We start from the raw sequence: 26,768 nt of genomic DNA on the forward strand, positions 1-26,768 counted from the left end.
CTAGGATTCGAACCCCTATCGAAACATGGCGAACATGTCACACATGACTGGCAGTGCTTAACCAAGTGCACATTCTGTTTGTTCATTAAATTCGTTTGGTGCTCCCCTAGCCGGTTGTTAATACATCGCCCGGTTTGACTGACGTTCGCTTTCGCACTTGCGCTTAACCTCAGCGTTTGTCCAGTTTCTTTGTCCGTGTACAACTAAGCAGCACAGCATTTATGATAAGTACACTTTTCCACATGAAAGTGGCAGCTCGTATACCCCCTCAGAAGCGCATTGCACATAGGGCGTAGTGTGCTTTTTACCACACCCTCTTCTCCTAGCACACTACGCCCTATGTGCAATGCGCTTCTGAGGTGGTATACAAGCTGCCACTTTCATGTGGAAAAGTGTACATCGGTCAAACCGGGCGATATATTAACGACCGGCTACGGGAACACCAAAGGAATTTAACGAACAAAAAGAGTGTGCACTTGGTTAAGCACTGCCAGTCATGCGTGACATGTTCGCCACGTTTCTATAGGGTTCGAATACAAGGCAGAAGCAAGTATAAAACGGCACGTGAACTCCTGGAGGCCTTTCACATAAAGAAAAGAGCAGATTTCTGCAGTAGTGATGCTTCCGTGTTTTTTGCACGCTTCAGAATTCAACCTTTTTGCGGCAATATGAACTTGAGATTTGAACTTGAACTTGAGATTTATTTACCAGAAAGGCTGGTGGGTCACCTGAGCTAAAAGCTGTAATCAAACAGCTTGACGAGGCTGACGAGGATGATAAGTTGTTTCTGATATTTCTTGGCACGCGATTGTTATGATTTTCTTTCTGAGGTGGACAGATGCGTGAGCCTTTTTTAAGCTCGAAATCTTTTCGAAGTAAACCAGTTGTGAGAGCAGCGTTCGTCCGTGTTTTTTTGCGTGTTCCTTCTCTGTGTGTGTGTGCTTCTTCGCTGCAATATGAATCAAGAATGTTACCAACTTGCCCAGAAACGTGTTTTACATCTGCCTCTGACTGTACTATGCACCGCTATTTCTATCAAAGAGAGATGCAGAGATGCAAGAAAACTGAAGATGAGGGGCTCTTTGGAATTTATGATAAAAAGCCGTCAGTGTCCGAAACCAAGGAAGGCAGAGGGAAATGTGACCTTTTTTAGCCTTTAGAGGAAAAGTAATACTTGCCTAGTGGGCTTCGGGCAGCACAACTCCTTTTCTTACCTTAACCAAAATAGCTATGAACTATTATCCTACAGCAACTCTAAACAAACATGCCGTACACCATGCGCATGAAGGCACCTACTCACTACCATTGCGTGACAAACAGGAGCATTGCCTTCGGCAGGACAGCTCTGAAACGTGTAGCAGTGGTGACGAATCGAAGGTGTCTGCATGGGCACTTCAGCATTTCTGGGTGGCTCAGGGTTGGTAAGTGCTGCTAACTCTTCTACTCAGCTTTCTCAGGACATCAGTGGGCTTTTAGAACAACAATAGCCTACCAGCAGAGATCTTGTGCGCCTGCCGAAAGTAGGCAAAGAAAATAATGTCACTGTTGCCCTATACCATTCCAATAGAAATAGCACTACAGAATGCAGAATTTCTGTTTTTGTGCAGTTGCATAAGGGCACAAAATTAAAATGTTACGTGTGATTTTTTTCCAGGTTCCCTTCCACACAAGGAAGTGGAAGCCATTGTAAAAGCAGCAGTGGTTCGTAAGGATAGTCAGTGGCTGTCATCACGACTACAGACATATGGCCTGGACTCGTTCCACAGCGTGTTGATGGGTTCGCCCCCAAGTCAACCGCATTTGCATATGAAGGCATGAGGGCTCGGTGAGTCGGCGTAAGGATACATACAGAATATTATTCATCATGTCAGGGCAGTGCAGCACATAGAGCAAAAGTAAATTATTTTTTAAAATGGTAATGATGTCTAAAAGTCTCTACCAGGGTCATATTTCTTTACCTTACTAGCGCATTCCTGGCTGCTCTTCATTTTAATGAGAATGGTGACAGGAACCAGGCAAGAACAAGCGATGGCACACCCATGTGGCATTTAAAGGCCACAAAAGCCAGGCACACTGCCACATTCGTCACCCCACAGAAGACAGCGCCAACATTTGGGAAGTCGCTGTGATTTGCATATATATTCTTGTCTAGCTGGTGGTTGTGTCCAAAAGTGCATAGGAAGCAACCGTTGATGGTTCAAAATCTTTAATAAATCTACCAGGAGCCTTCATCATGTAAAAAAATAAACAATATCATTGTTTTCATCATCAGAAAGGTGAACATTTGGTAAAGAGTCCCTTTTATTGACGTTGCTGGCAAAGCAAGACATCAGTATTCACGACTCCTTCGCGAGCTTTCTTCGGTCCCACATGATGGAACTAGTCAGGCTCTAGTTTCCGGAGATTGTGGAAAAAAAGAATGTGAAGTCAACCATTGAGAGACTAATGCTTTTGTTTATTGCAGGGTATGCAGAGGACTTACAAATGAACGCCATCGAGCTGCATTTTTGTACCCTAGCTTTAGAGATGCCGTAGAACACACTTAACCGAGAGTTGGACCAGCGTAAGCAAAAACTGTGGTTTCCAGGCCATCAAAGGCAGACCTCGTGGGAGCCCACAAAGCACGCTTCTTTGCAAAGCCATGAAGTGGCTGCGGCACTGAAATAGCTGGGGAAAAAGGATTGGAAAGCCTTCAACTCATCTCCAGTATCTCATGTCATGAAACAGTGCAAAGATGTACCAATTCAAATCACTTGTATATCTTGCTACCATAAATCAGTCCACGAAAAATGAAGTATTTTAAATACGACTGACTTGCCTTGTTCATTGACCGTGATTTGTTTTTCTCATTAATCTTTTTGGCTTTTGTGTGATGTTCTATGGTAACCGAGATTTGTAGTATGGTAAAGTAATGTACTATTTTCATTCATATTTTAATTTTCACCCTGTAAGCTTGTCGTGCAATTTTGCTTTTATTATTAACATGTAATTCCCTTAATCTATGTCCTAGCGGCCCTTTATAATAAATATATGTCAAAATCCACCCTGTATCCTTCTTTTGCTGAGGTAACACACAGCACTCTTATTTTGTCAGCAACTACTAGAGTGAACGCCTTGGAAGCAACAAAATTTAAGATCGACCTCCAATTTTTTTACTTTTTACTTCGTTAACATTCCTGAATATACCTTTTTTTAATGAATGTTAGTCTTTATGCGTATTCCTCAGCTATATTGCTTATTCTGTCAAAAGTAAAGTATGACGCAAATCAACATTTTATACGTCGCCACAATACCGGTAACTTGGCAGTGACCTGACGCACTGCAGAGGGTCTTGTTTAAAGCATCTTTGGAACTCATCATTGTTACTAGCTGCACATTTTCCAGCATACTAAAATTCAAAGCTGGCAAGGTGTTAAATTAAGGCTGCACTTGTGCCAGGAAAGGACACATGTGACAGTGGGCATGCACAGCACTTCTTGAAGCTGGTTTACTAGGCGACAAATGCTATGTAAGCAACACAGGGGGCTGTATGTTAGCCCTGGCATGATATTATACCGAAGTGTGCTGACTACTTATACAACCTGATAATAGAAACAAGCACACAGCCACCGCCGCGGTGGCTCAGTGGTTATGGTTTTAGGCTGCTGACCCAAAAGACGCGGGTTCGATCCCGGCCGCGGCGGCTAGAATTTCTTTGGAGGAGAAATTCCAGAGGCCCGTGTACTGTGCGATGTCAGTGCACGCTAAAGAACCCCAGGTGGTCGAAATTTCCGGAGCCCTTCACTACGGCGTCTCTCATAGCCTCAGTCGCTTTGGGACGTAAAACCCCATAAACCAAACCAAACCAAGCACACAGCCTTTAGTGCTTTTTCAAACAATTTAAGTAGACGAATGGGCAATTCTAGCAGCTTGAAACTATATTCTCCTCACAACAGTGCGATCACACGGCGGTGCAGAGACTTGCAATGAACTTTCTATTTACATATTTAAAAGACATTGGACATCTCGACAAGCTTTAAATTCACTTGCACGTTACCTTCATGCATTCTTCATGCACTGAACTTCGTCACCCCATTTGACGGACTATGCACTCCATCATTCCATAGGTTACATCAATATTCGCCATTGCATCCTTGGTACCCATTTCATGGCCGCATTTTATCTTCGTTTTTTTTAACCTCTTCCACACCGCTCTCCTTCTGTCTTTATCTCCCAAATTCCCCTTCCTACGCAGAGTAGCATGCCAGCGATTTTTAAACGCCAGCTAAATTCTCTGCTCTTCATTAAAGAGCCTCTCTCTCTCTCTCTCTCTCTCTCATACCAACAGTCATGCCAATGCACTAACAACCACTAAACAACCCCCGACTTTCGTCGTCCTCTCGAGGTTCACTCTGCAGACAGTTCATTTTAGTTCTGTACATTTTGATTGTTTTTAAGAAGTTGCGGGCACTGTTTTATTCATATGTACGTAGATAACATGGCTAGCATTTTACATGTCAACTGCCTGGGGTAGCTTTTTCGTTTTCAGATCTGAACATTGAGTGCTTTACAAATTGGGTGTGTTGGCGTTACCCTACGTGTTCAAACAAGTGGGCTCTGCCACTTTGCTCCTCACAATAACAGTTAGTAAAAAGAGGGATTCCTTCAGATTTCTTTACATCTCTGCTCAGGAAGCCATGCACTCACAAGATGAAGTTGAGCTTTGAAAACTAATCCGACAGGCTGGCTTTAGCTGGGTTGCCTCATTCACTTGTGAAAGGGGTTGTCCAAAAGCCTCATGCACAAGAAGAGAAAAGCAGTGAAATCTTGGGCAGGTATCCCCCGTGAAGAAGTGAGACTGACGGTGGTTCTGTATATGCACAAGTTGGCCCACAATTTGAAGAACTTTAGGAGCAAGCATGGGGTATTGCTCGTCTTTGCAGCCCGTAGGGAGCTCGGAGGTCTTTGCCATTGGTTCACAAAAGAAGGAAAAAGAAAACGGGGCTGTGGAACCAAGCGTGCGTGACCTTCTATGAGGTGCACCACACGGGTACTATAGGAAATTCCCTCGCATGCGGTTTTTCATATATAGGATAAACCGAACACTGTGCATCTAATTAAATCTGAAGGAACATGAACATGAGTGCATTAGAGAACAAACGTGGATTAATGACATTCTAGTCAAAATCAAGAAGAAATAGGCTAGGCCGCGGCACGTAATGCGAAGAGAAGATAATCGTTAGTCCTTAAAAGTAATGGTCTGAATGCCAAGAGAAGTCAAGTTCAGCAGGGAGCGGCTCAAAGTTAGGTGGGTGGATGAGTTTAAGAAGTTTGCGGGGATGGGGGGCCGCAGCTGTCACAGTCCAAGGTTTATTGAAGAATTAAGGCTGAGGCCTTTGTCCAGCACTGGACGTAGTCAGGCTGATGATGAATGGATGCATGAATTTGTTCTTCGAGCAACGGACGACTGAGGCTACACATGCACGTGTATTCTGTGAAATAAAGCACCTGTGAGTGGTGCTCTGTCCTGTTGTCCTCCATTGTTGAATGTGTAGTTGCTTTGGTGCTTTTAAATAGTAACAATGAACAGCAACCGACCCACCAAATAAGAAGCGCTCTTGAGATGTAAGGAGAACTACGTTTCTCTGCTCTTGCCTTTAGGAGCACGAAATATAGCCCACACTATAAGAACCTGAGAAATCGGCTGTGCTTGCCTCCTAATATTCAGAGTATTGAAGCCCTGTCGGAGCGTCTGTTGGGAATGATGTCTATGTTCGCTACTACACAGGCTAGCAAGATGAAGCGATGTTTTTTTTTTTTTCCGAGGCGATGCCATAGCCACCGAACAAACTGTCGGTGTTCTGTGTATCGGTACCGTCTGAGAATAAACAACAAATGCACTAAGTGAATCATGCACTGTGATGACAATACACACGTGCATGCATGTTAGTAGCACCTAAGGATGAATAAAGTCACATACTTGCTAAAACTCACATGCTGCAAGACTTATTCATACGTAGTGCCGCGCACCGGAAATTAACTTCTTTTGTAGTGCATGTAGCACAAAACGCTTGCTCATAAATATATAACTGCAGTATGATCTAGTGTAAAACAAGAACATTCGTGGTTGAACGCTGTAATGCTAAGTTGTACTGTATGCGCAGCCTAACGCACCATCAAACGGGAACAGCACCTCATATGGATATCGTCGCCCATAGTTTCCCGCTGTGCTCATTGTTCGAAGGAAGCAACACGAAGCACTGCGATGTTGACGCATAGAAGGCTGAAATCCGGGTGGTCCGTGATGCAGCCCTCCGTCTGAGCCGCGACGACGCGGTCTATCTCACGGCAGCACACACACTTGAGCTGCTCACAGGTCGAAAGAGCTTGGCACTGTCCACAACTGCACCGAAAGAAACGCAAAAGCAAAAGATGACTGGGTACGCTTTTCTGCAGTACCAACGCAAATTTCACTCGTGAGCATAGGGTTCAGCCGGTAAATGAATAAGAGGATTTATTATCACAGCTCCTCTTGACGGTAGGCGACATAGCTGCTGGCAGATTTTAAACGTTGGTTTCGTGCACCCTGCAGTCATATGCTTTGGAGAAGAAAGAGGAAAACGCCTCTGGCTAGCTAATCCTGGCCAATCCCCCGCCGTGGATATGTGCCGTTAAGCCTGAGGACATCATCATCATCATCATCATCATCATCATCAATATTGCACCCGAGCCTCGATGTTAGCGAACGCACCGCTCGGCGTGTTCGCGTAGTGAACTTACGACGACGCTGGGCTGCATTACGATCTACAAGGACTATTATAACAGAATTTCGCACGTACCGGTCTCTACTCATCAGTCGTGACGGTGGCTCGGCGATGACTGCTCCCGCACTTGCTGCCGACAATGCCGGCTACTCGGCGCTTGGGCATCCAATCCTTGATATCCGGCCACATCAGCCGCTTCAGCCCTCAAAAGCACCGCACGCTCTGTGGGGCTGAGGTCGCTTAAGTGCAGGCCGCTGACGGCTTCGGGAACGGGATCCATTGTAACGCTGGCAAAACGCTGGTGTAAACGTAAACGAAGCGACGTCATGTTTTACGTCATGTGTCACGTGACATAGTGCTATGTCATCAAAAGAGAGTCTAGAGTTTGGATCAGAGCGGCGCGAAAAACTTTTTCGCGCCGCTACTTCGAATCCAAATTTCTTAGAAATAAATGCATCTTTCGCTGCCAGCCAAGTGGCAACAAAGCCATGAAATGCTGAACTATCAGATTTTGCTATAAAAAATGTTAATAGAGCTCTCCTCACTGTCCCTTTAAGATCCCTCTCGCGTATGTTCTCATCTTTTTCTTAGGTTCTGCCGACTTGGCCATATATGCGGACTTTCACACACTCAGTTTCTTTTTATTTAACTTTGCTTACTCTCTAGTTTATTTGTAGATGATGCTAATTGTTGGCATATCCTAGTGGTGACAATTAGTGGCGTTAATTAGTCAAGTTTTCGCGTAATACAATTCCGCTACTGTGCGGTGTGAGGTACTCGTACAAGGCTGCTCTTAATGAACCATTCTCAGCAGTGTAGAGGTAGAGTGCCCGGGTCTCTGCTAAAAGGAGAGCGGTGAAATTCACCTTAACCACTTTTTTTTTCTTTTCAGCGAACTTTCTTTTTTACGTCACCGCTCTCTCGACCAATCAGGATTTTCCTGATTGACGGGACCTTCCGACGCTCTCACATTGAAAGCAAAGATATCATTTGTTTTTATCCGAGCTATTTGAACTGCTGCCTTCTGTGTTCAAAAGCGCCATGTAATCAATTTCGTCATAGAACCGTTAAGAATTGGCGCATTTATGTACGCTGTTCCTTTTCTCATTAAATCTCTCATGTTTTGAGCTTGACACCGCAGATGACGTTTGCTCTTGCTGCATGCAAGACAGGGAACAATCTAACATATTTTAATCCAGTGTAAGTCCATCCAACCCTCAGTGCCCGATACCGGCGCAGGAATTCGCAAAGCACGACGTTTTATGAATGGCCAGGATGTGCTCTATTTTCGAAAGGTAGAAACAATTAAGATACGACTAGATGATTGATGGAGAAGGTATTGAGAGTAGTTTAGGAATGGGAAGAAAATTGGTAGTTAATCCAAAGATACAGAGCCCGCTAGGAATTTATGGCTAGGTCACACTTGTCCCACCTCAACAGAAATGAAGCTAATATTTATCTACCTCTATGACTGCACCACTCACAAAACGAAATCATGTGGCCACGCTCATCCCGGAGCCTACCGCCTCCAATTACATCGCGCCGCAGAAGGTATACTCAAGTGCCATTTCTTAAATTTAAATATCAAAGCTCATAGAAACAAACCACACATAAGTTACAAGACAACAAGAAAAATTCGCATTTGTCAACTTCTATACCGAACACTTCCCACTAAACTTTCCTACTCAAAGGCTAGGCAATTTATGGGTGATAGTTAGAAAATTCGGTGCATTTCAACGAGGGCTGCTAACATGCTAACGATGACTGCTTACAACATCAAGTAGTCAATATTTTGTGAAGCACATTGTCTGCTGGTAACCTTGGCCCTACTTAGCTGAAAAACCCTGCATACGGACACCTCCAGTACAACAGCACGGGTAGACGATCTGAACACAATGTCAAAGGAGACGATATGGTCTCCACAATATCTTTCTTATCGTAAATAAGATGGGAGAAGCACTATAATAACCGAGCGAGAGACCAGCGGTGAACGAAGTTCTTAACCAGAACGAACCATGGCGCTGTACTTCTCAGGCAGCATAGGCAACACGGTATTTCGAGCCTTGCTGAATCCGCGTTTTTCTTATTCCTCTTTAGCGCGTAAACCTCTCTCGTCTCGCAGTTTTATTCGTAACGTCATTATTTCCACTTTTTCCTGTCTCCCACGTCAATCAATCCCACGTCTATTTTCTTTAATGTCACGTTGCTTTGAGTTCAAGAAATTGATGCTTAGGATTTTCCATTCACAGAGCATTTTTCTAGAAACGCTATGTTCTGCAAATACATCACATGCCTTAAGAAAAGAACGTGTCAAAGAAGAAGCGAATCCTCCCGTGTGGGTATGAGCTGTGTACGGTGAATACCAACCTTTTCCACCCGATTCTTGGCCGATCCCCCAAAGTGGGTATGTGCCATTCTGTCGTAGGCTACAACAACAACAACAACATGAGCTGTGTTTACTGAGGTAAAGAAGAAGAAGAACGCAAGCGCTACGTAAGGAAAGCTCTTCTGAATCGTTCCCTTTGTTGTTTTTTTTTCACGCAGTGCGAGAGAAGTCCGCTTTGACTTGGTGCCTGCTCATTCTGATGCTTATTTTAACGAGGTAGCTGATTTCTTGGCACGGTCGGTTCTGAGCCTCGTAATATATCCCATCCCTTACCTCATTCTGATGGAAAGTTCCCGTTTACAGCGGTTCCAGCATACCTAAGCCAGCTTCCGCGATCATTTGATTAGTACCACAGTACCACGGATTTTCATCCCTTAACGTACCTTTGGAATGTCCGGACCAGTATATCAACGTTGTGGAGGTGACAGTGATGCTTCTGCGTTGCAGAATCCCGTGCCTAAATTTGTATTTATGCAAATGCGGGTTAAGCACGAAAAACCTTTCTGACACGTGCGGGGAAATTGGATCCATTGAACATTTTCTACTTTTATGCCGGCAGTTCGCACAGCAGAGAAAGACTTATCTGGACTTCCCTGCGCCACGCCCACCACTTTAGTTGGATGCGAGCGCCAAGGCATTCGCTTGAAATGGGGTTTGTAGATACCTTCACGACTACACTATTGGATTGGAAGTTTCGCCTGTTAACTGTTTTTAAAATTCTTCCATAGGCCTAAAAGTCTATTTTTCTCCAAGCTGTTTACATTTTTTTCTTAATTCTTTTCTGGTATGCAATTATTTCGCAATTCTACATTCCTGCCTGACGACCCGCTTTTCTTCGCAATCGCCTATGTGATTTTGTTTGGCATTCACCAGCAACCCTTCTTGCCAGTCCCCCCGCGTGAGTATCTGCCATGACTACAGAGGTCAACAACAACAACAACAACAAAAAGGACGGATAGAGGAATCTTGGTACAGCCGCATAACTGGAGCAATAATTGGCGCATAGGTGTATTTTCTTCAGGAATCCTGCGGCGCCGGACAAACTGCTGCACGCAAGCATACTAAGAAAGTGATATGTACTTACATTTTCCACTATAAGGAAGGTGGTCTTAATGTGCCGCAAGCAATGGCTGTTGCTTAACTGATGATCGCAGTTCCAAATGGTTGAGGCAGCATTCTCATACACTTTTCTCTCCCTTTCTTGTAAAGCAAGGTGGCTCCTGCGCCCACTGCGTCCTCTGCTTGCCTTTCGTCACACTATGAACACAGAGAGCCCAGCGTTCTCCACCCGGATTGAAGACGAGCCCCCTGAACCGCCTGTCGCTGCTAGTCCGAGAAGGGAACGTGCGTTCGACGTAAGTGTGCCTCATTCCGAGTCCAGTATAAAGTCACTAAGTGTGTTCTTTGAGCCACGTTCCGGCTGAAATCTTTGCATGCGAATGTAAAGTACTTGATATTTTTTTTCCATTTCAATCCTCCACTAACCTCCTGGTGAGCGTTTTCTTGAACAAATGTTTCCTCCGCTTGTAACATTCTTGCCCTAAGCACCTACTTAAGAAGGGGAATTCAGCAGACACAACACTTGCCGCTCTGTGGGTCATAAAGCAGTAGGGAAATAAAATCCCAACAGCTCATCCGCTTCATGGAAACTGTCACCAGCTCACTCCCTCTTGTTCGCAGACAGCAGAATTAAAAGCTGTGCGTACCCTCGAAAAGGCACCTATGGCGCTCTCAGTATGCCATCTGAGGTCCGCTACATGTGCATATTGTCCGACTGGCCCGACTTTGTGCCTGAAGCATATTTTTCCCGAAAAAAAAAATTCTTCCATTGCGCAAAACTTTCATTCAGTGAAGAAAAGCCCTGTCGCCAGAAGCCCTGTGTTGGCTTTAGTGCTCATTAATCTCTATACTTACATTATGAATTTCCCAACCTGACAGTTTCGCTGACTACGCTCGGCTCCCACATGATGCAAACTGGCACAGGAACTTTCTTCAGTCTCACGAAACGAAGAAAGCACTGAAGACGCAAGATTTGCTCTTGCATTTTTCACTTATGCATGCCCACACATAACAGCGTGAATGAGGCTTCAGGCATCGTAATGGAGCTGCATGTTCTGATTACTTCCTGCCGGTTTTCCACCATTTTCAAGCACCGAGTAAAATTCGTTCCGGAATTACGTCCTCAATGCAGGCTTTTGAGCATGGGGTGCCCTATCGGGTTCCGTTCTTTTCCAACACTGTTTTTTCACCAGCAGTAGTCGCGTGGGCCGTACTGCGTCGTGTTTTTTTTTTCATGCCGTCTTGCCCTGCGAACATTGTGGGAATCGCAGTCCTCCTGGAGGTGTCGCACCCGTTGAGGCTGTAGCGTGGCGGCCATCCATAGACTCGTGGTAAGCACCATACGCGGATCTTGTCTAGACAGGGAGTCGGAGGATGAGGGAGGGTGATGCACTGTAATTCCATCAAGGTCCAACTTGACACATCTCTGGTTCTCAGCGTAGCTTACCCAACACAACTCGCCAGGCATGTTAAAATTGGTCATATTGTATTAGATCCTACGTAGTTGCCATAAATAATCGAGTGCAACAATGACGTTTGTGCACAGGAACACAGCTGCTTGTGTCGAACTTTCCTTGCGTTTCGTGCAAGCGTCCGTCTCACGAAATGAGTGAAGGGATGGCTCCACTTGGCTGCTCTGCTGCCCCTCTCCTCCCAGTGCAGGTGCCTGCTCATCACAGTGTGCCTCAGCTGCTCCGTTGCCGTCTTTGCTATCGTCGTCATCTACTTCTACTTCTTTCCCATGAAAGAAGAAAAGGGCACGCGAGTCTGCGGTGACGTCACAGCCTGGGGTGAGAGTTACCTTAAAGGTGAGGCGCTGCCGTAGCTCCACAGTAGTGCAGGAGGCACGGAAGCTGTATTTCTTGCGTACTTATTGTTCCACTTCATGCATGTTCCGTTTTTGCGCACTCTTTCCTTTACTTCCATGGTATCGCAAGCTTGAGTAATGGGGAGCAACGAACAACTTGCAAAATGTTTAGACTTAATTATCTGACGTATACACAGTCATCACGGCATCCGCCGGAATAAGCGTTCTTGTGCTGCGGCAACCGTGATATCCTAAACTGCTTTCTTTAGCAAGACAACGTTATTGGGGGACTCACCGCTCGTAGCGACAGCGTCAGCGCTAATGCTTACCGCAACACGAGCAGAATTTCTGCTGTCAGCTGTGCGCACATTTTACGCAAGCGGGTTTGGGTCTGTTATCGGGAACAGCCTAGCTGAAGACACTTCCACCAGACACTTCACTTTTCATGCACGCGCGTATTCTCGCACTTTTCGCAGCTGTGCTGAGTCATATGGTGATTATCGACTCGGCGGTCGACACTCGTGCGTTCATATGAAAAAATTGCAAGGATCCACTCCTCGTACCATGCTTCACCACACCCCATTACTTATTTAGCCTTCAGCGATAGTCTGCCTGGCACTCGCTAGTTTAAGCTATTAATTCATTAAACTAGTCGTGTGCTTAATGAAAATCATCAATCATATTAAGTTTTACATCACGCTATCTGAAAATAGTCTCGTAATCAGCGAGAAAGTGTGCAGAAAAACTTTTGGCTTAGGTTACTTGACGTTTTTTTGCCATTGTATACCCTGCAGAAAGATGACAACGTTGATCGAGGGATAGATCAGAGCACGCTTTATCTCCTTTGCTGAAAATTGGCCACATAAATGCTCCTATGTTTCTACGCAGTAGAGCGTCAAAAACGCACTGGGGTACAGAGGAGGGCAGAGGCTATGCCAGCAGACCAAGACCTCTCCTATTGAAGTAGGGTCGGAAGTTGAGCTAACTTGTTCAAATTTAAATTTGAGAGTACAATCAGTGCGAGAACCAACGACGGTATAAGAAAGGAAGCACTCTACAAAAACGCTCATATAGCTTTCAAACCTCCGATATTTTCGCGCAGCGTTTGCCGCTTGACCTAAGAGTGGATTTGGTTGCGATGTCTGCTTGTTAGGCAATCACTGAACCATCTTCACTATGCCATTTGGAGCGCCTATCATGCCCGCTCTGGTCCAGTGCTGAACAAAACATGCCAGCGAACCCTCCAGATTCGGCGGCGGCTATTTGTCATTCACTGAAGAGGCACCCGCTCGATCACACTTGTAGCCGCTTGTTCATCTGTCCCTAGTTAGCGTCAGTATCTATACTGTTGATCATAATTCACTGAAAGCCGGTGTGTCGAACGAGCAACAGTGTGGGCTGAGCGGATTTCCTTCGGAGGCAAGTAAATTGCCAAGGGGCCCTGTATCCGACAACGCCCTGGAGCCAGGGCGTTGTCGGCTGAAGCCTTTAATGCCTCATCGTTGTAAGCAGAACTTATCGACAGAAATGTCACGCTTTTCAATTGGTCGAAATGGTCGTGACGTCAGAGTGCGCGAATTTCAAACGGGGCCAATTGTACTTTGGCTAGTAACCATGCAACCAATTAAAGGGATCGTATAGTGATGATCCAACTAGTTCATTGCTTAATTTACGAATTAGCCTAATTAAGCTTTCTACTCAGACCAGATAAACAAATAAAACCGAGAAGGAATTTGGTCGAGTTTTGGAATCGAACCAGGGTATCCGGAGTGCGAAACGAGCCCGGTAACCATTCCGCCACGCCAGCTCGATGGTTTGGAATGAACAAAGGCGCGTCTAGTGAATACGGTGTCGACGTTCACTCCCATCTTCCTCCCTTCCCTTAAAGGCCTACTTGACCGAAAGTATACTTCGGCTAATTTTGCGCTCGTTATAGTGTGTATGTTATTAACGATATTTATAGTTAATATTAGGTCTGTGAAGCGTCTAGTATTTTAGTTAGAAGCGTTCAAAAACCTGTCTAGCAGACGACGCAGCCCACTGGCGGTGAGCTAGACAACTAACAAACATGACCGGAAATGACGCACCATTGAGACACCGGCATCGCCGGCTCGCCACTCGGGCGTTCTGAAGTGAGTTAGCGCCCCTCGTAAGCCCTTCTTCTGGCGCGTTTCTGGCTCTTTTCACCGCGTAGCTCTATGGTGTCCGAGAAAAATTAACTGCTGGCATCATGTCGACGAAGTGCGTGGCCGCGGAAAGGAATACGAGGAATGCGGAAAGCACTATGTAAACCTCTCGGCCACTGCCCTTAACACCCTATCTCGAAAGCTGATGTCAACTGTCTGGAGCTCAGGTTTTAACGTGAATTCCCCTCTGTTCTTCAAAAACGACAATGGTAGGTGACTGACGCTTCTGCCTCGCGCTAACCCCTTTTGTGGGTTGAGATTTGTCAACAGACCTCTCTCGGTCTACGTCATGCATCAGAGCACGCACGTGTTTCTGGCCCGATCGGCAAAGCGTGCCATGAAGCGAGAGGGTTATAATTGGGAGAAGAAAGGCTTGGAGGCGTCTCTAATGAGGAGAATAAAGAGGACGGGGGACTGCTCGTCACAAGCTAGCTTAGCCGGTTCAGAACCTGAAGTGGACGGCTTTGCTCATCGATGAACGCCCTTTTGACGTCACGTTGTTTACACCAGACAGAAGTCTAAGGAGAGGTCTGCTTCGTCTGAAAAGGAATCAACATGCACGCGTTGATGCAGGGACGCGCAGCTCTGTCCAGTGCGCAATAATGCCGTCATGCACCGAATGTATCTGCCGCCTCGAAGATTCGTAGGCCTGGCTGACAATCCTGGAAGGCCACATGAGCGTTACTGAAAACGGGACTCACTGCCTTTGAGGTCTATTACACTTGAGGTAGATTACACTTGATCGATTACAGGAATTAGCATGACCATTCGAGGCGCGTCTGAAGGACTTCAGTGACCAGAACGCATGTTATTTGAATGATAATATTTTCAAAGCAAGACAACACGTAATTTTGATTATATGTTCTGCATTATTACTTAGTCGATTCAGATACACATGCCTACCGGCAATCTGCGTGGTAGGCGTATACGGTTGTCTGGGGTCCGGAAACCTGCGGTTCTGTCCAGCTGCGTGGTTTGAAAAGATTAGAACAACTTTTCCGTCTCTGCAGTCCGCGGGCTTCAAGAGATTCTAGTCAAATACAGCAATTAACGCAGCGCATAAGTTATTTTTCCTTTTAACCAGCATGTATTTTGCAACGGGAAGTGGCTTGCCCGACCGAGGCGCGCAAAGATGAACCAGCCCACCATCGGCACCGCATTGATAACACGGTCCTCGAAGAGAAAAATATATATTTATTTAGACAAATTTTGCTTTCGGCATATTCTTTTGCTTAACGCATCACTTAATTCTCTTGAGCTCCCTGTTCAGACATCTAGCTGTTTTTATAGATTTACCTCGCGTTCACAGCACCTGTTTCAAATTCCTATGCACAGGCAGAAATACCTTTCGACGGGGGAGGAAAATGAGAAGAAAAAGGAGAAGGGAGGTCATTTTTTTTAATCAAGACAACAACCATATTGCACGCACAGCAAAGCGCACATGTGCTGTTGGCACGCGCGTGCCCGCTCAAAAAAGCCGACCTGATAATGCAAGCATTTCTACTTGGCCTCCATTTGAATATGTTTCCTTCCTCCGCTATGTCCGAACTTTGCACAAGATATAATCGAATACTGCCAGGGAAACAACGCTCACTAACATTGCGGCGCGATCATCTTCGCTGAGGTTGAGCGAGGAGTTTTCTGGTCAGCTACAGGAAATAAAACACGTTTCATACTTTTTCTAGGGCATTTCATCCGTTTTGAGACGTGTGTTTTTATATATAACCAGTATTTATTGCGCAAAGTGCTGCATGCACTACCAGTAACAGCGCTTTGCACGAGCCGCAACGAGCAGATGCTCCGAACCTGTCCGGACTTCAGTCTCAAACATGCGTCACTTCCGGCGCGCGGGAATGGCGCCCGTTTTTCCAGTTTCGGCATTGAAAACTGATTTTTGCGTGCCGTTGGCACCTTAACTGCTTGAAACTGGAACGTAATGTTTTGTCGGTAGCATAATACGGGGGTATACTATAAAAAACAACCTTTTTACGGTTTGAAAAATTTCGGTCAAGCAGGCCTTTAAGGCGAGGTTCAGGTGTCCACCGAGATATGCGAGACAGATACATTTCCTTTCCTCAAAAACTAATTTACCGACGAGGAAGACGTAGAGCCGTACAGGCGATGGCGTTCTGTGGACTCCCTGGCAGCGTTGCAAGACGCTATCGCGTTCCACACTCAGAGGCTAAGCTTAACATGGTAACCGCACATCACTGACACCAGCAGCAACACCGCGCTCAAGGCTTTCGCCTCTCCGCGCTTTAGGTCAACAAAGCGCCCCCCTTAATTTTTTGCCCCAGATGGGAGATCTGGACGCTGCGCGGCCTTGTGACTTGGATTACGTAAGGGCTCACCAAAACGTGCGCGAAGTCATCGCTTCCACAGAACGGACGAATTCACTGTGCTCGGGAAAGTGTAACGCCATGCATGAAAGATGAGAGCAGACGCAATAAGGCTTAGCTAACTCCGCTGACAGCGAAGACACACTGGATAAATTACTTCTGACAACCCTTGTAGCTTCTTCATATACTCTCAGGCTCCGACGGCTTGTACTCGTTTCAATTAAATGTGCACTTAATTGCCGAAAACTGAGAAAGCTCTATTCTGTCCTTGTAAACTGAGCGCTCACTTATTACAAAATAACGTGAACCACATAGCCCTTGAAATGTTCTTAGCTCCGCTTGTGCTTACAAATATTTTGTGCTTGCACGCACTCGGTCTGCAGATAAGCACAATTATCTCGTATATGGCAATTCGAGCGCGTTGAGGTACTCACGCGATCGCAATGGCCACAAAATTTGGACAGGATAAATATACATAGAAAAAGATATCTGCATAATGGTTTGTACAGCTACTGCAATAGCACTAATGAGGACGTGGACGGAATTTGGGAAGTGTGGCTACTCTCGTCATGGTAGAAGAATTGGATGAGATGGAAATAACTGGCCTGAATCCCAAAGCGGACAGATAGATGCGTATTTCACGACTAAACGCAGCAGAGAACGACTCCATAAAAAGAATTGCAGTCTGTCTAGTCAACATTAGGATCCATTGCGCGCAAAATTCAAGGGACACAACACGAGCATTAGCACTCGTGTTGTGTCCCTTGAATTTTGCGCGCAATGGATCTTCATGGTGGCTACCCACTACCCCGAACCCTGACCGTTCTGTCTAGTCGTTGGGGGTAGGTGGAAGCATGAAATCTCATGCAGAATGCGAGTAGCGCGCATTCTAGGGCGCCTCACACATAGTGATGGCCGCTTTCGGCTGTTCACCTGGTTCTTTGGCTGCTCCATGGGTCGCTGCCCGTGCCCGCTTCTATTACGAGTCCAATGTGGCGGGCATGATCACCCTGGCGCTTCCGGTGCTTGACAACCTTCCGTCATTAGCCACTCGGCTCCGCTCTCAGGTTTTGGGTATTACGTGCAGCTGCGTGTTTAGGGGCGTCTCTTACTTCAAATGCTTTTGCAGTTTGACGCGCCATAGTGCTCGCGCGATCTACATCGGGCTTAGTGGCGCTTGCGGCCTCCTTAGCAGCCGTCTGCCCATCTCTGCGTGCGGTTACACACAAGCTTCGTTGGGGACAAATCGAGTCTTTGTAGCTCTTGTCTCATTCACCCGTTAAGTTGTACGTCCACGGGGTCTGCAGAATAAATGCTACAGAACATTTGGAAGCGCAGTACGAACGGCTGAAACATGATGAAGGAGACTATTCGGGACATTTGGCGAGAGCGGCGACAATTGGAACCCGTAGCGCCGGAGGGTATATGGCTATGGCGGAGTGGACGAAAGTGTCCAGAAAAGAAGCTTCCCTGCGCCGGCGATTGTTCCAAATCCACCCGGGCTAAGGGCTCGTGCAGAAGGGTTCTGCTTTAGTCGTATGCCTTATACGAACGGAAAATTTCGGAATATTTCGGAAACATACGGAATCATGTTCTGCAGTTCCTGGTCATTGTTCGCCTGAACTTGCCGAGAATGGGAGCTGAAAGCATTTGACACTTACAAATGCCGCCACCTCGACTTCTGGCGATTCAGACAGTGCTCCCTTCAACTGAGAGCGGACGCTGATATTTTTCTTTTTTTTTTTGCGAGAAGTGTGGTTGGCTTAAATTCATCTCTTTTGGAAGTTTAATCTCAGGTCGCGTAAAATTTAAATTATATTCGTGACTGAAATTGCACATAGTTCAAAAACATGAATTCTGTTTACATTCTTTCTGGTACAAAGGCATGCCTAAAATAACCATCATTCAGTGCTTCGCATGACAAGGAAGAGGGTAGGTTAAGAGGGTAGGTCCATAAGCTGCACACTAGCTGTGAAGGACGCCGTACTAGAGGGATTCGGGTTAATTTCGACCGCTTGAAGTTGTCTCTCTTGCTCTGACATCGCACAGTGCGCGGGTGTGTTTGTCTGTCTCCTCTATCGCAGTGCAGCGTCCAGGCTGGGACTCAATCCAGCAACCTATAGGATTCAGGTGGCGACTGCCAAAGCCGCTAAGCTACCGTATCGGTCGGACTTTATATGAGCGCACGATAAATATATTTTGTTATTTCCAGCCTATCCGGCTCCTAAAGTGTGTCGATCACAGAACATCCGAGGAAGTTCTTTTACATACAACCTACTTTCGCCGGATCCATGGTTCTCAACCTATTCAGGAACGGAAGGAGACAGCGCCTCATGAGACCGGCACCTTGAAATTTTATGATGCGTTTTGATGTAACTAGAACTAACCAGATTGAAAGAAAAGGAATGTATCGATGGTCCGTGAATGCTGGCCACCGGCATGCTGTTTCTCGCACTCGCAGGGAAGTTCGACACATGTCTCGGCTCATCCATCTGCGAACTGGAGCCCCTGTGCGAAGCGCAGGATACCGTCACCTGCAACTCGCGGGTGCCATGGTTCGAGGGCAGATGTGAGTGCTGCGACTGGTGCCTCCTGCGAACGCTGGGTGCGTTTATCGGCCCCTAGAGCCACTCACCTGAGCGGCCTTTTTTTGCGATGCGCGCCGAGTTTGTCGCACCACAGGCTACGTTCAGGAACTGAACTCACGAGTTCATTGAGAGAACAGCAGAGTATAACCAGGAGTACACTGGTATAACGTTACAACCGCAGTAAAATGGAAACACTTTTATCGAAACGCATTTACGAATGCGTGTTGGCACTCTACTTTACAATACCACTGATCTAGGTGCCATGGGTTGCACCTACTTTATTAACTTAAGCGAAACATACATAGTAATATCTAGGTGTGCCGGTGCCCCCAGTACTTATTGAACTTTCTCACTGTTGTGTAAGGTTCTTAGCGCGCGAGCGGCTAGGATCTACCAACTGAAGTTCTGGACGAAATCTCGGCAGGAATTGAGCTAATATCTGACGAGCCGTAGTCAGCGCTTAGTACCTGCAGGAATTTTGCTGACTTTTTAGAGCGACAGCGGCCAAGGTCAGGTTCCGAGTGTCTACGGCGCTGGCGTTGGCTTTGGCATATCGCTAAGGGCTTATGAGGAGGAAAGGGGAGAGGCGCCCCTGTTCGGAGCAGCGCGAATGTCGCAAGCAATAGTACGTGGCTCTGCACGCGGAAGGCATCACTCCGTGACGTGTCGGCCAGCGCATTGACCACTGCAAATTGCTGTCGGTGAATTTAGCGTTGCGCAGTAGCAACTGGATGCTGGTCAGCTTTTCGCCTATATTAAAAACTTTGCTAATTGTCTGCTACTACAGCGGACCCCAAGTAGCAAGTTCGATCATTTTATGTCAGAAACCTTGACGTCACCAATCTTTTGAAGCCGAAAACTTCGATTATATCCCATTTACTGACACTAGATGAATACCACGAAGTGATCGATGCATAATAATATCTTGCGCATCTTTTCAAACAAGAAAACATCCCACCAAAATTATGTGCCTGTACTCTCTTCAGATTTGCCACTGAGACCTAGCTTAAAACCTACTGTTTTGCATGTACAGTGGTGAGCAGCCTTGTTTAGAGCGCTTGAGCAGTGCGCACTTGGTAACAAAAACCGAAAATAGAGAGCAGCCCCTCATTACAGGGCAAAGTTTTCGTGCCTACTTTGTTTACGAGGCTATCTGGCGCTACTTCCGTGCAAGCGTTGCAGCTGAACCCTAGAGGCTGCCACAAAATCTGGATTTGTTTGCAAGGAAGTGCACCGCCCGAGCGCTCTAGACAAGGCTGCTCACCACTGTACGATACGAGGTCTACATATTGTGACCATCGTAGGCCAAAAGTTTGTAAAATAATTTGTGCTTTACCTGGATACCAAACCAAAAAAATGGCCTGGTTTAGCTTATGGTTAAGCCTAGGTTGCGAAGCATACCGCCGGCGGAGGCTGGGCGTCCGCAAGCGAGCGCACGAGTTGAGCCCCAGCTTTCACAGTTGTTGTGACGTCTGCGCCCCTAGCGGAAGGAGCGGGAGTTAGGCCGCCGGTGGAGGCTGCGCGTCCGCAAGCGAGCGCACGAGTTGAGCCCCAGCTTTCACAGCTGTTGTGACGTCATATCACGTGGTGCGCCGATGTAGGTCAAGTGGTAGCTACGCGGCCGTGCGCGGCGCAGCAAGGAAGAGCTCGGTTGTGCGGCTAGTATGCTTCACATAAAATAGGGGGAGGAAAGCTCGAGCAACTTCCGTTCCGGCTAATTAGAGAAACTTCGACTGAATTCGTAACTGGTCCGCCTAACGCTGTTAACGCAACTGAAGCAGCAAACGGCTCTAATGTGCGTATTAAAGGAGAAGATTTAACCGCAAGCAGGTTCTGGAAAGACAAAAGGTCTCTCTCTCTCTTTGTTCCTTTTGAATATCTGACCGGCGCGGCCGTTGCAACCGTTGCGCATACTCTGCGTGTTTCGAGAACTCAATCAGTCGCATTATCTCGGGCGTGGTCGCCCACTTTACGGCGCGATTCGAAGGCACTTTGGCGTCGGGTTCATTTGTTATCGATGTCGGTTGCTTCGAAAACTACGGCGGCGTTTGATTTTGTGCTCGCAGCTTCGAAATTGCGAGGTGTGCAGCGAGACCCGCACGGGTGCGACAGACACCGCTGCCTCACCGCTCATTTCGGTGCCGCATATCAGGAACTATGATTTAGTCACAGCTGTTAGGAAAGCAGTCATAGTGTTTGGTCCACAGAAGAGTCGGCACATCCTGGTAATGATTATGCAGGAGTATGTTAACTGAATTTTATTGGTGTCACATATAGCATGGTTAGTGAAGGTTTGCTTTCACGCGTTTAAATAAATACTGAACAATTTCTTTCGCTATTATTTAGAATTGTAAGGTACATCGTCCATCGCATGAAATTACCTGCACTCTCTGCGCACAGAAAGATCCTCCTCTATTACGGGCCGCCGCGGTGGCTCAGTGGTTGTGGAGCTCGGCTGCTGACCCGAAAGTCGCGGATTCAATTACGGCCATAGCGGTCCCATTTCAATGATTTCGAAAATCCAGAGGACCATGTACTGTCACTGTACGTTGAAGAACTCCAGGTGGCAGAAATTTCCGGAGCCCTTCACTAGGGCTTCTCTCATAGCCTGAGTCGCTTTGGGACGTTAAACACCATAAACCAAACAAAACCTTCTGTATTGAGTGAACAGTATGCAGGGAACGATCGCACATATATTGCATGAATGATGCGCGTAGTGTTGTTCTGAACATGTCAGCTGCGCCATTTGAGAGAAACTTAACACTTCCGTTGCATCGAGACACATTATATGTAGTGTACAGAATGCTGTTACATAGACATAGAGTGTATTTCGAGAAGTATGACCTCTGAACTGAAATTAACGTGAAGGATATATCTGTCAATAAAACGTTCGAAAATATGCAGTGTGTTCTCCGTACACGGCCTAGCGCTGTGCTTACCATTCCTGACCAGCAGCGCAACCAATTTTAACCTGCCACAACAGCAAACAAATGGTGTACGAAAACCCAAATAAAGGGTGGCGCGCCGCCCACGCGCAGAGCAGGTGGACAACGATATATCCGCGCGCTTCCCCTAGCAGACCCGATTTTGGACCAGCCCGGGCGTGAAGCAGATGCCATGCGAACCGCCTCTACGCCCGCCTGTTTCAGTCGTCCATTGTCATGGAGATAATACGCCATAACTGTGCCGCCAGTCGTTGTGAACGTAACTGAAGGAGGAATGGGCGCTACGGTCTGTAATTCGTGGCCGCTGGGAGGTATACGAAGGTTCACTCCCCTGCCAAAAGTTCTAGGTCGATTAACTACTCTTGCACACAGGGCGATTTTTTGAACCGATGCGTTGTTCCCTAATAAGGGAAAATCAAGTGTTCACTTCTTTATAGATTTTAGGGCTGAATTTCGAAGCTGATATGGTGTACATCGCAAGTTAAAACATCCCATTGGTTATTTTCAACATGCTACTTGTTGCGCAGTTTATTTTTGCGCATACGAAAGGTTGCGAAGGAATAATATCGCCTGATTACTTCTTAGCGCGTTCTCAAAGATCTTTGCGAACTCAGTTCTTTAACATGCTAGCAACCACGCCAGGGTGACAGGGCGTCGAAATTATCCATGTCTGCTGTAACCCGCCTAACTCTTCATCCGCGCGATGCTGCGAAACCGATGCGATGCTGCGATGCTGCGGCTGTAACTACGAGTCAGGCGTGGCATACAATAAAGGCTCCTCCGTTTTGTAGGCATGGAACAGCTCGTGCTGTCGGAGGCAATAACCATTAGTGAAAAGCAAGTCACGGAGTTTCTCGAAGTCTTTCGCTATTGTCTCCTCTTCGTCGTAAAGCTCTCGCTTTAAACATCAATACACGCGTCCACTGCAGTTTGAGACATTCTATACATCGAGTGATTTCTTCATTTGTGTCATTAGAGGCGCAAGAGACCTAAATGCAGTGAGAGGCTTCGGAAGTTTGATGGAGTACAGTGGCCGCTCCTTGCAGAAGACACCGGCACCTAGACATCATTAGGAGAGACCTTTGGAAGGCAGCGAACCTAATATGGGTTAAAATAAAGTTCAGTGCTTGTATACTAGAGAAAAACCTACGATGGCCGCAGTTGTGTTTACCATTTTTTCAAATTTATTACCAGAAGTTACAGCAGCTGCTGTGGAGACAATATAGATTTAGCCAATCAGTATATTTCCTTTACGTCAAGGGGGCACTTTCGATTGTTGTGGGCGTGATTTATAGCGAGTTGCACGGTTTCAAAACCGGTTGACGACGCTGTGTGTAACTTCCAAACTATGATTGCTTTTCGTTGGTGTGCCAATCGGCAACAAATGGCTCGTTATACTTCTTGACAGCAGTAAATTAGATTATTTATCGTGCCGCAGGCAGAAATTAAACTTGGAATTATCCTGCTGTTGCTTTATAATTCCTGCAAAGTGTTTGCTTCCAAAGTTGTGTGCGATTTCATAGTCGTCTGCTGTCTTCAGCACCTTTACTGCGCGCTTAAATGCGTGCAGTTACCAAGTACATGACAATGAATTCCTACCGTAAAACTTCTTACTTCACTCAGCCTCATAGTGCAGTGACTGAATTCTATTCGAGTGTAATTCTTAATTTTCTGCTACCGTTTATTTCCGACTGACAATGTTAGTCCGTGTAGGGTCAGTTGACCAATGCACGTGAGCAACGACATTGCTCTTGCTTCCACCTAACAGGAGGCACTGAGAGCAATGTTTTAAGTGCTGAGCGAACAAATAGAAGGTCTGCTCTAGCAGAAATAGTGATGGTGGCCATGATTTCCTTGCCTGCATGATGCCTTCTTTCCTACAGACCTAGATGTAGTCTTAATGCCATTAGATGGCTAAGAACAACTAGCCTTTTGAGCGTGACAATTGCAGTGAAAGAGGACTAGCCTACATAGTTACGCCCAGCTCTCTAGTTAGTCTATCATAAAATATTACTGTTTTTATGTAGCAATGTGTGGCGCAAAATTTAGCAGCACTGCCGTTATCTTTCCCAACGGGGTAGTCTGTATTTTTTTCGGGCACTTCGTGAGTATACAGGTATGTCTGTCATGTCCAACCATTTCGCAAAAAAATTTTGAATATTGAAAAATTGTAAGATGCTTTTACGGAAATATCAAAGGTAATGTACAATTCTTCTGATACGCAGAAAATCTTTCTTTAAATGTTTCCATTGATCGCATTGAAGAGTTAAGTCTCCAGTAGAAAACCAATGAGGGACGCTTTTGACGATAGCTGAAATGTTAATAGAAAAAAAAATTGAAAACATGCCGTCCGCTGATCTGGGGATATATTGATTGTTATAGTGAAATTTTGCAGCATTTGAAAAAAATTGCGCTAATAAGAGGACTCCCGCTCAAAACTGCTTCTGTCCAGTATTGCTGGGTATGAGTCCTCCACCTGCTTTGGTTTCTCAGCTGAGGCGCAATCATTACCGAGAGCAGTGTAGCAGTGTACAGAATTTGATTACTTCAGTTTGTCTAGCATAAGAAGGCGTTTTTCGTAGAATCTCTCTAGCACGAGTGGAAAGGCAATGGGACAGCTCACGCTCCCTCCTTTCATTTAGCTGGCGCGCAAGCCCCTATCTGCAGTGACTGCGATGTGAGGGGAAGAATAAGACATCCCTTCATTATTTAATTGACTGAGAATCTCACAACGGGGTGTCCATACCGGCTGGTGGGTTTGGTCTGAAGGCGATATTTAAAGGTGCTTAGATGAGGATTTCGGGCAACGGCCACTTCTTCACACTTCGCTCCAATTTTTACTGCGAAACTGGTCTAGGCGCGGAGAATGAAAGCAAATCTGAAAGTCATAATAAGAACCACTTCGAAGTTGTGTTTTCGAAATGGGGATCTTCCCATGTCGTATCGCCGTCCCTCGGTCTTATTCTTGCTTTCCTACGGAAATGAAATGGGTTTCACCGTGCTCAGCCTCCGCTTCATCCCCTACCTTTTACAGCCTGTGTAGACAAAGACCATGACCGAGCAAGCTTCCAGTACTGCCAGCTCATCTGCAAGCATCTGTGATCTCATGGGGCCTCTGCGTGATTCGGCTCGGGAGTTCCTGTGCCATGGATCTATATTGCGTGTCAGGCTTGGCGCAAACGAGTGGAAGTGCCACGACTTTGTTCGGCGCATCTCTGAAATTTGATCTCTTTTGCTTCAGCGACATGACTGATCTCTCGTGCATCAAATAGCGTACGATGCCCCTATGTAAATGAATAAATATCAATATAAGCCGTACAGGGCGGAGGGCTCGTTGCTCGTGCTGATATAAATTCATAAGCAACAACTCAACAAGACTGCTTTCTACAGGTTATTCAGGGTAGTGATTGGTGTGAGAAATGTTTTAGAACCTCAGGCATTGCGCGTTCCAAGAAAAGGAACCTCGGAACGGGACTGTTCAAACTAAAAGCGATGTTTAATGAGGTGTTTCGGCCACTAATATTGTTTCTAGCTTCTTGATGATTTAAATTCTTTCTGTGCTGTAGTCGCCATAGAGAAGAGGACAGCGAATTAAGGTAAGACAAATACGAACTCCCAGGAAATCGCGGTATTTCACGTCTCACGCTCCCGTTTTGTGTACACTGCACCATCTTATCAAATCAACCCTCATAGGGCGTGTAGTTTCCGCTGACAGGAAATTGATGTTCGTCTATTGTGATTAAACGTACTCAGGAGGCTATAATGAGAAAATTGTCCGCTGCGACACGCGATTCTACTAGTGGCGAAACACGTGCCGAAGTCTGATCTTTCGCCAGGTCTGCAGTTACTTAGGAAGTTGCTGCTCATTCGCTAGAGCATATTCCGCCATTGTGCTATTTAGATAAATGGGTGTTTTTGGAGAACACTTTCTCAAATGCTTGACGATATGTAGCGTGAAGCAGACAGAAAGTGTTTCCAAGAACAAACTGTCTGCCACTGTGGGCATGCATTATCACAAAATGTTTGTAATTACGTGCATAAATATCCTCAATTAAAAATTAGAATTTTAATCTAGCACATTCTGGTGGCTAGTGGCAATAAAAAGTTGTAAGCCGCGCGCAAGACGATGCCATGTTAAGTTTTCAAACGAGGAAAAAGTGTCTTCTGAAGCCCTCCAGTGCGAGGAAATCTTTGTTTTCCGCACACGACCGCCAATGAGCGCGTGGGTTGCGCGTGGAGCTGAGTGCTAACGCGGCGTACGCTGGTGACACGTTATAGTGCCCACGACAGCGCCCGATTCCGACTGCTTTCGATATGCACTGCGACATGCGCTTTCTTTTCCTTCATCGCTTGATGTACGTGGGACGAAAGTCATCCTTCACCTCCGTGGCCGCTATTTTGGCGAGCGATATGGGCAGTCCACATTTTCCTCTCCACTCATAGTTTTATCATCTTATACAAGTAATCAAACTGGTTCACCATTATTTTAGCGCTGAAGTGTTAAAGTTCCCGTTCAGGAGGAAAACCGCCGACGCTTTCGCACAAGAAAATGTGAAATGGCGAAAAAAGTAGTGATGGCAATGTGAAGCGGATGATTGGAAAGTGATTAAAACATTATATATATATATATATATATATATATATATATATATATATATATATATATATATATATATATATATATATATATATATATATATATATATATATATATA

General features: G+C 46.0%; 1 protein-coding gene across 1 annotated transcript; it reads left to right on the forward strand.

Annotated features, from left to right (window-relative positions):
- The first annotated feature begins 10,388 nt into the window (after window positions 1-10,388).
- Window positions 10,389-25,155, forward strand: LOC149356030 (uncharacterized). Its single transcript, XM_089577731.1, has 4 exons — window positions 10,389-10,484; window positions 11,846-11,996; window positions 18,982-19,125; window positions 25,088-25,155. Exons 1-4 carry the CDS (start codon window positions 10,389-10,391, stop codon window positions 25,153-25,155), a joined length of 459 nt encoding a protein of 152 aa, XP_089433857.1.
- Window positions 25,156-26,768: the final 1,613 nt, after the last annotated feature.

The sequence above is a fragment of the Amblyomma mixtum genome, chromosome 3 (genome assembly GCF_055824585.1).
Source record: "Amblyomma mixtum isolate Tamu chromosome 3, ASM5582458v1, whole genome shotgun sequence".
NCBI lineage: Eukaryota > Metazoa > Arthropoda > Arachnida > Ixodida > Ixodidae > Amblyomma > Amblyomma mixtum.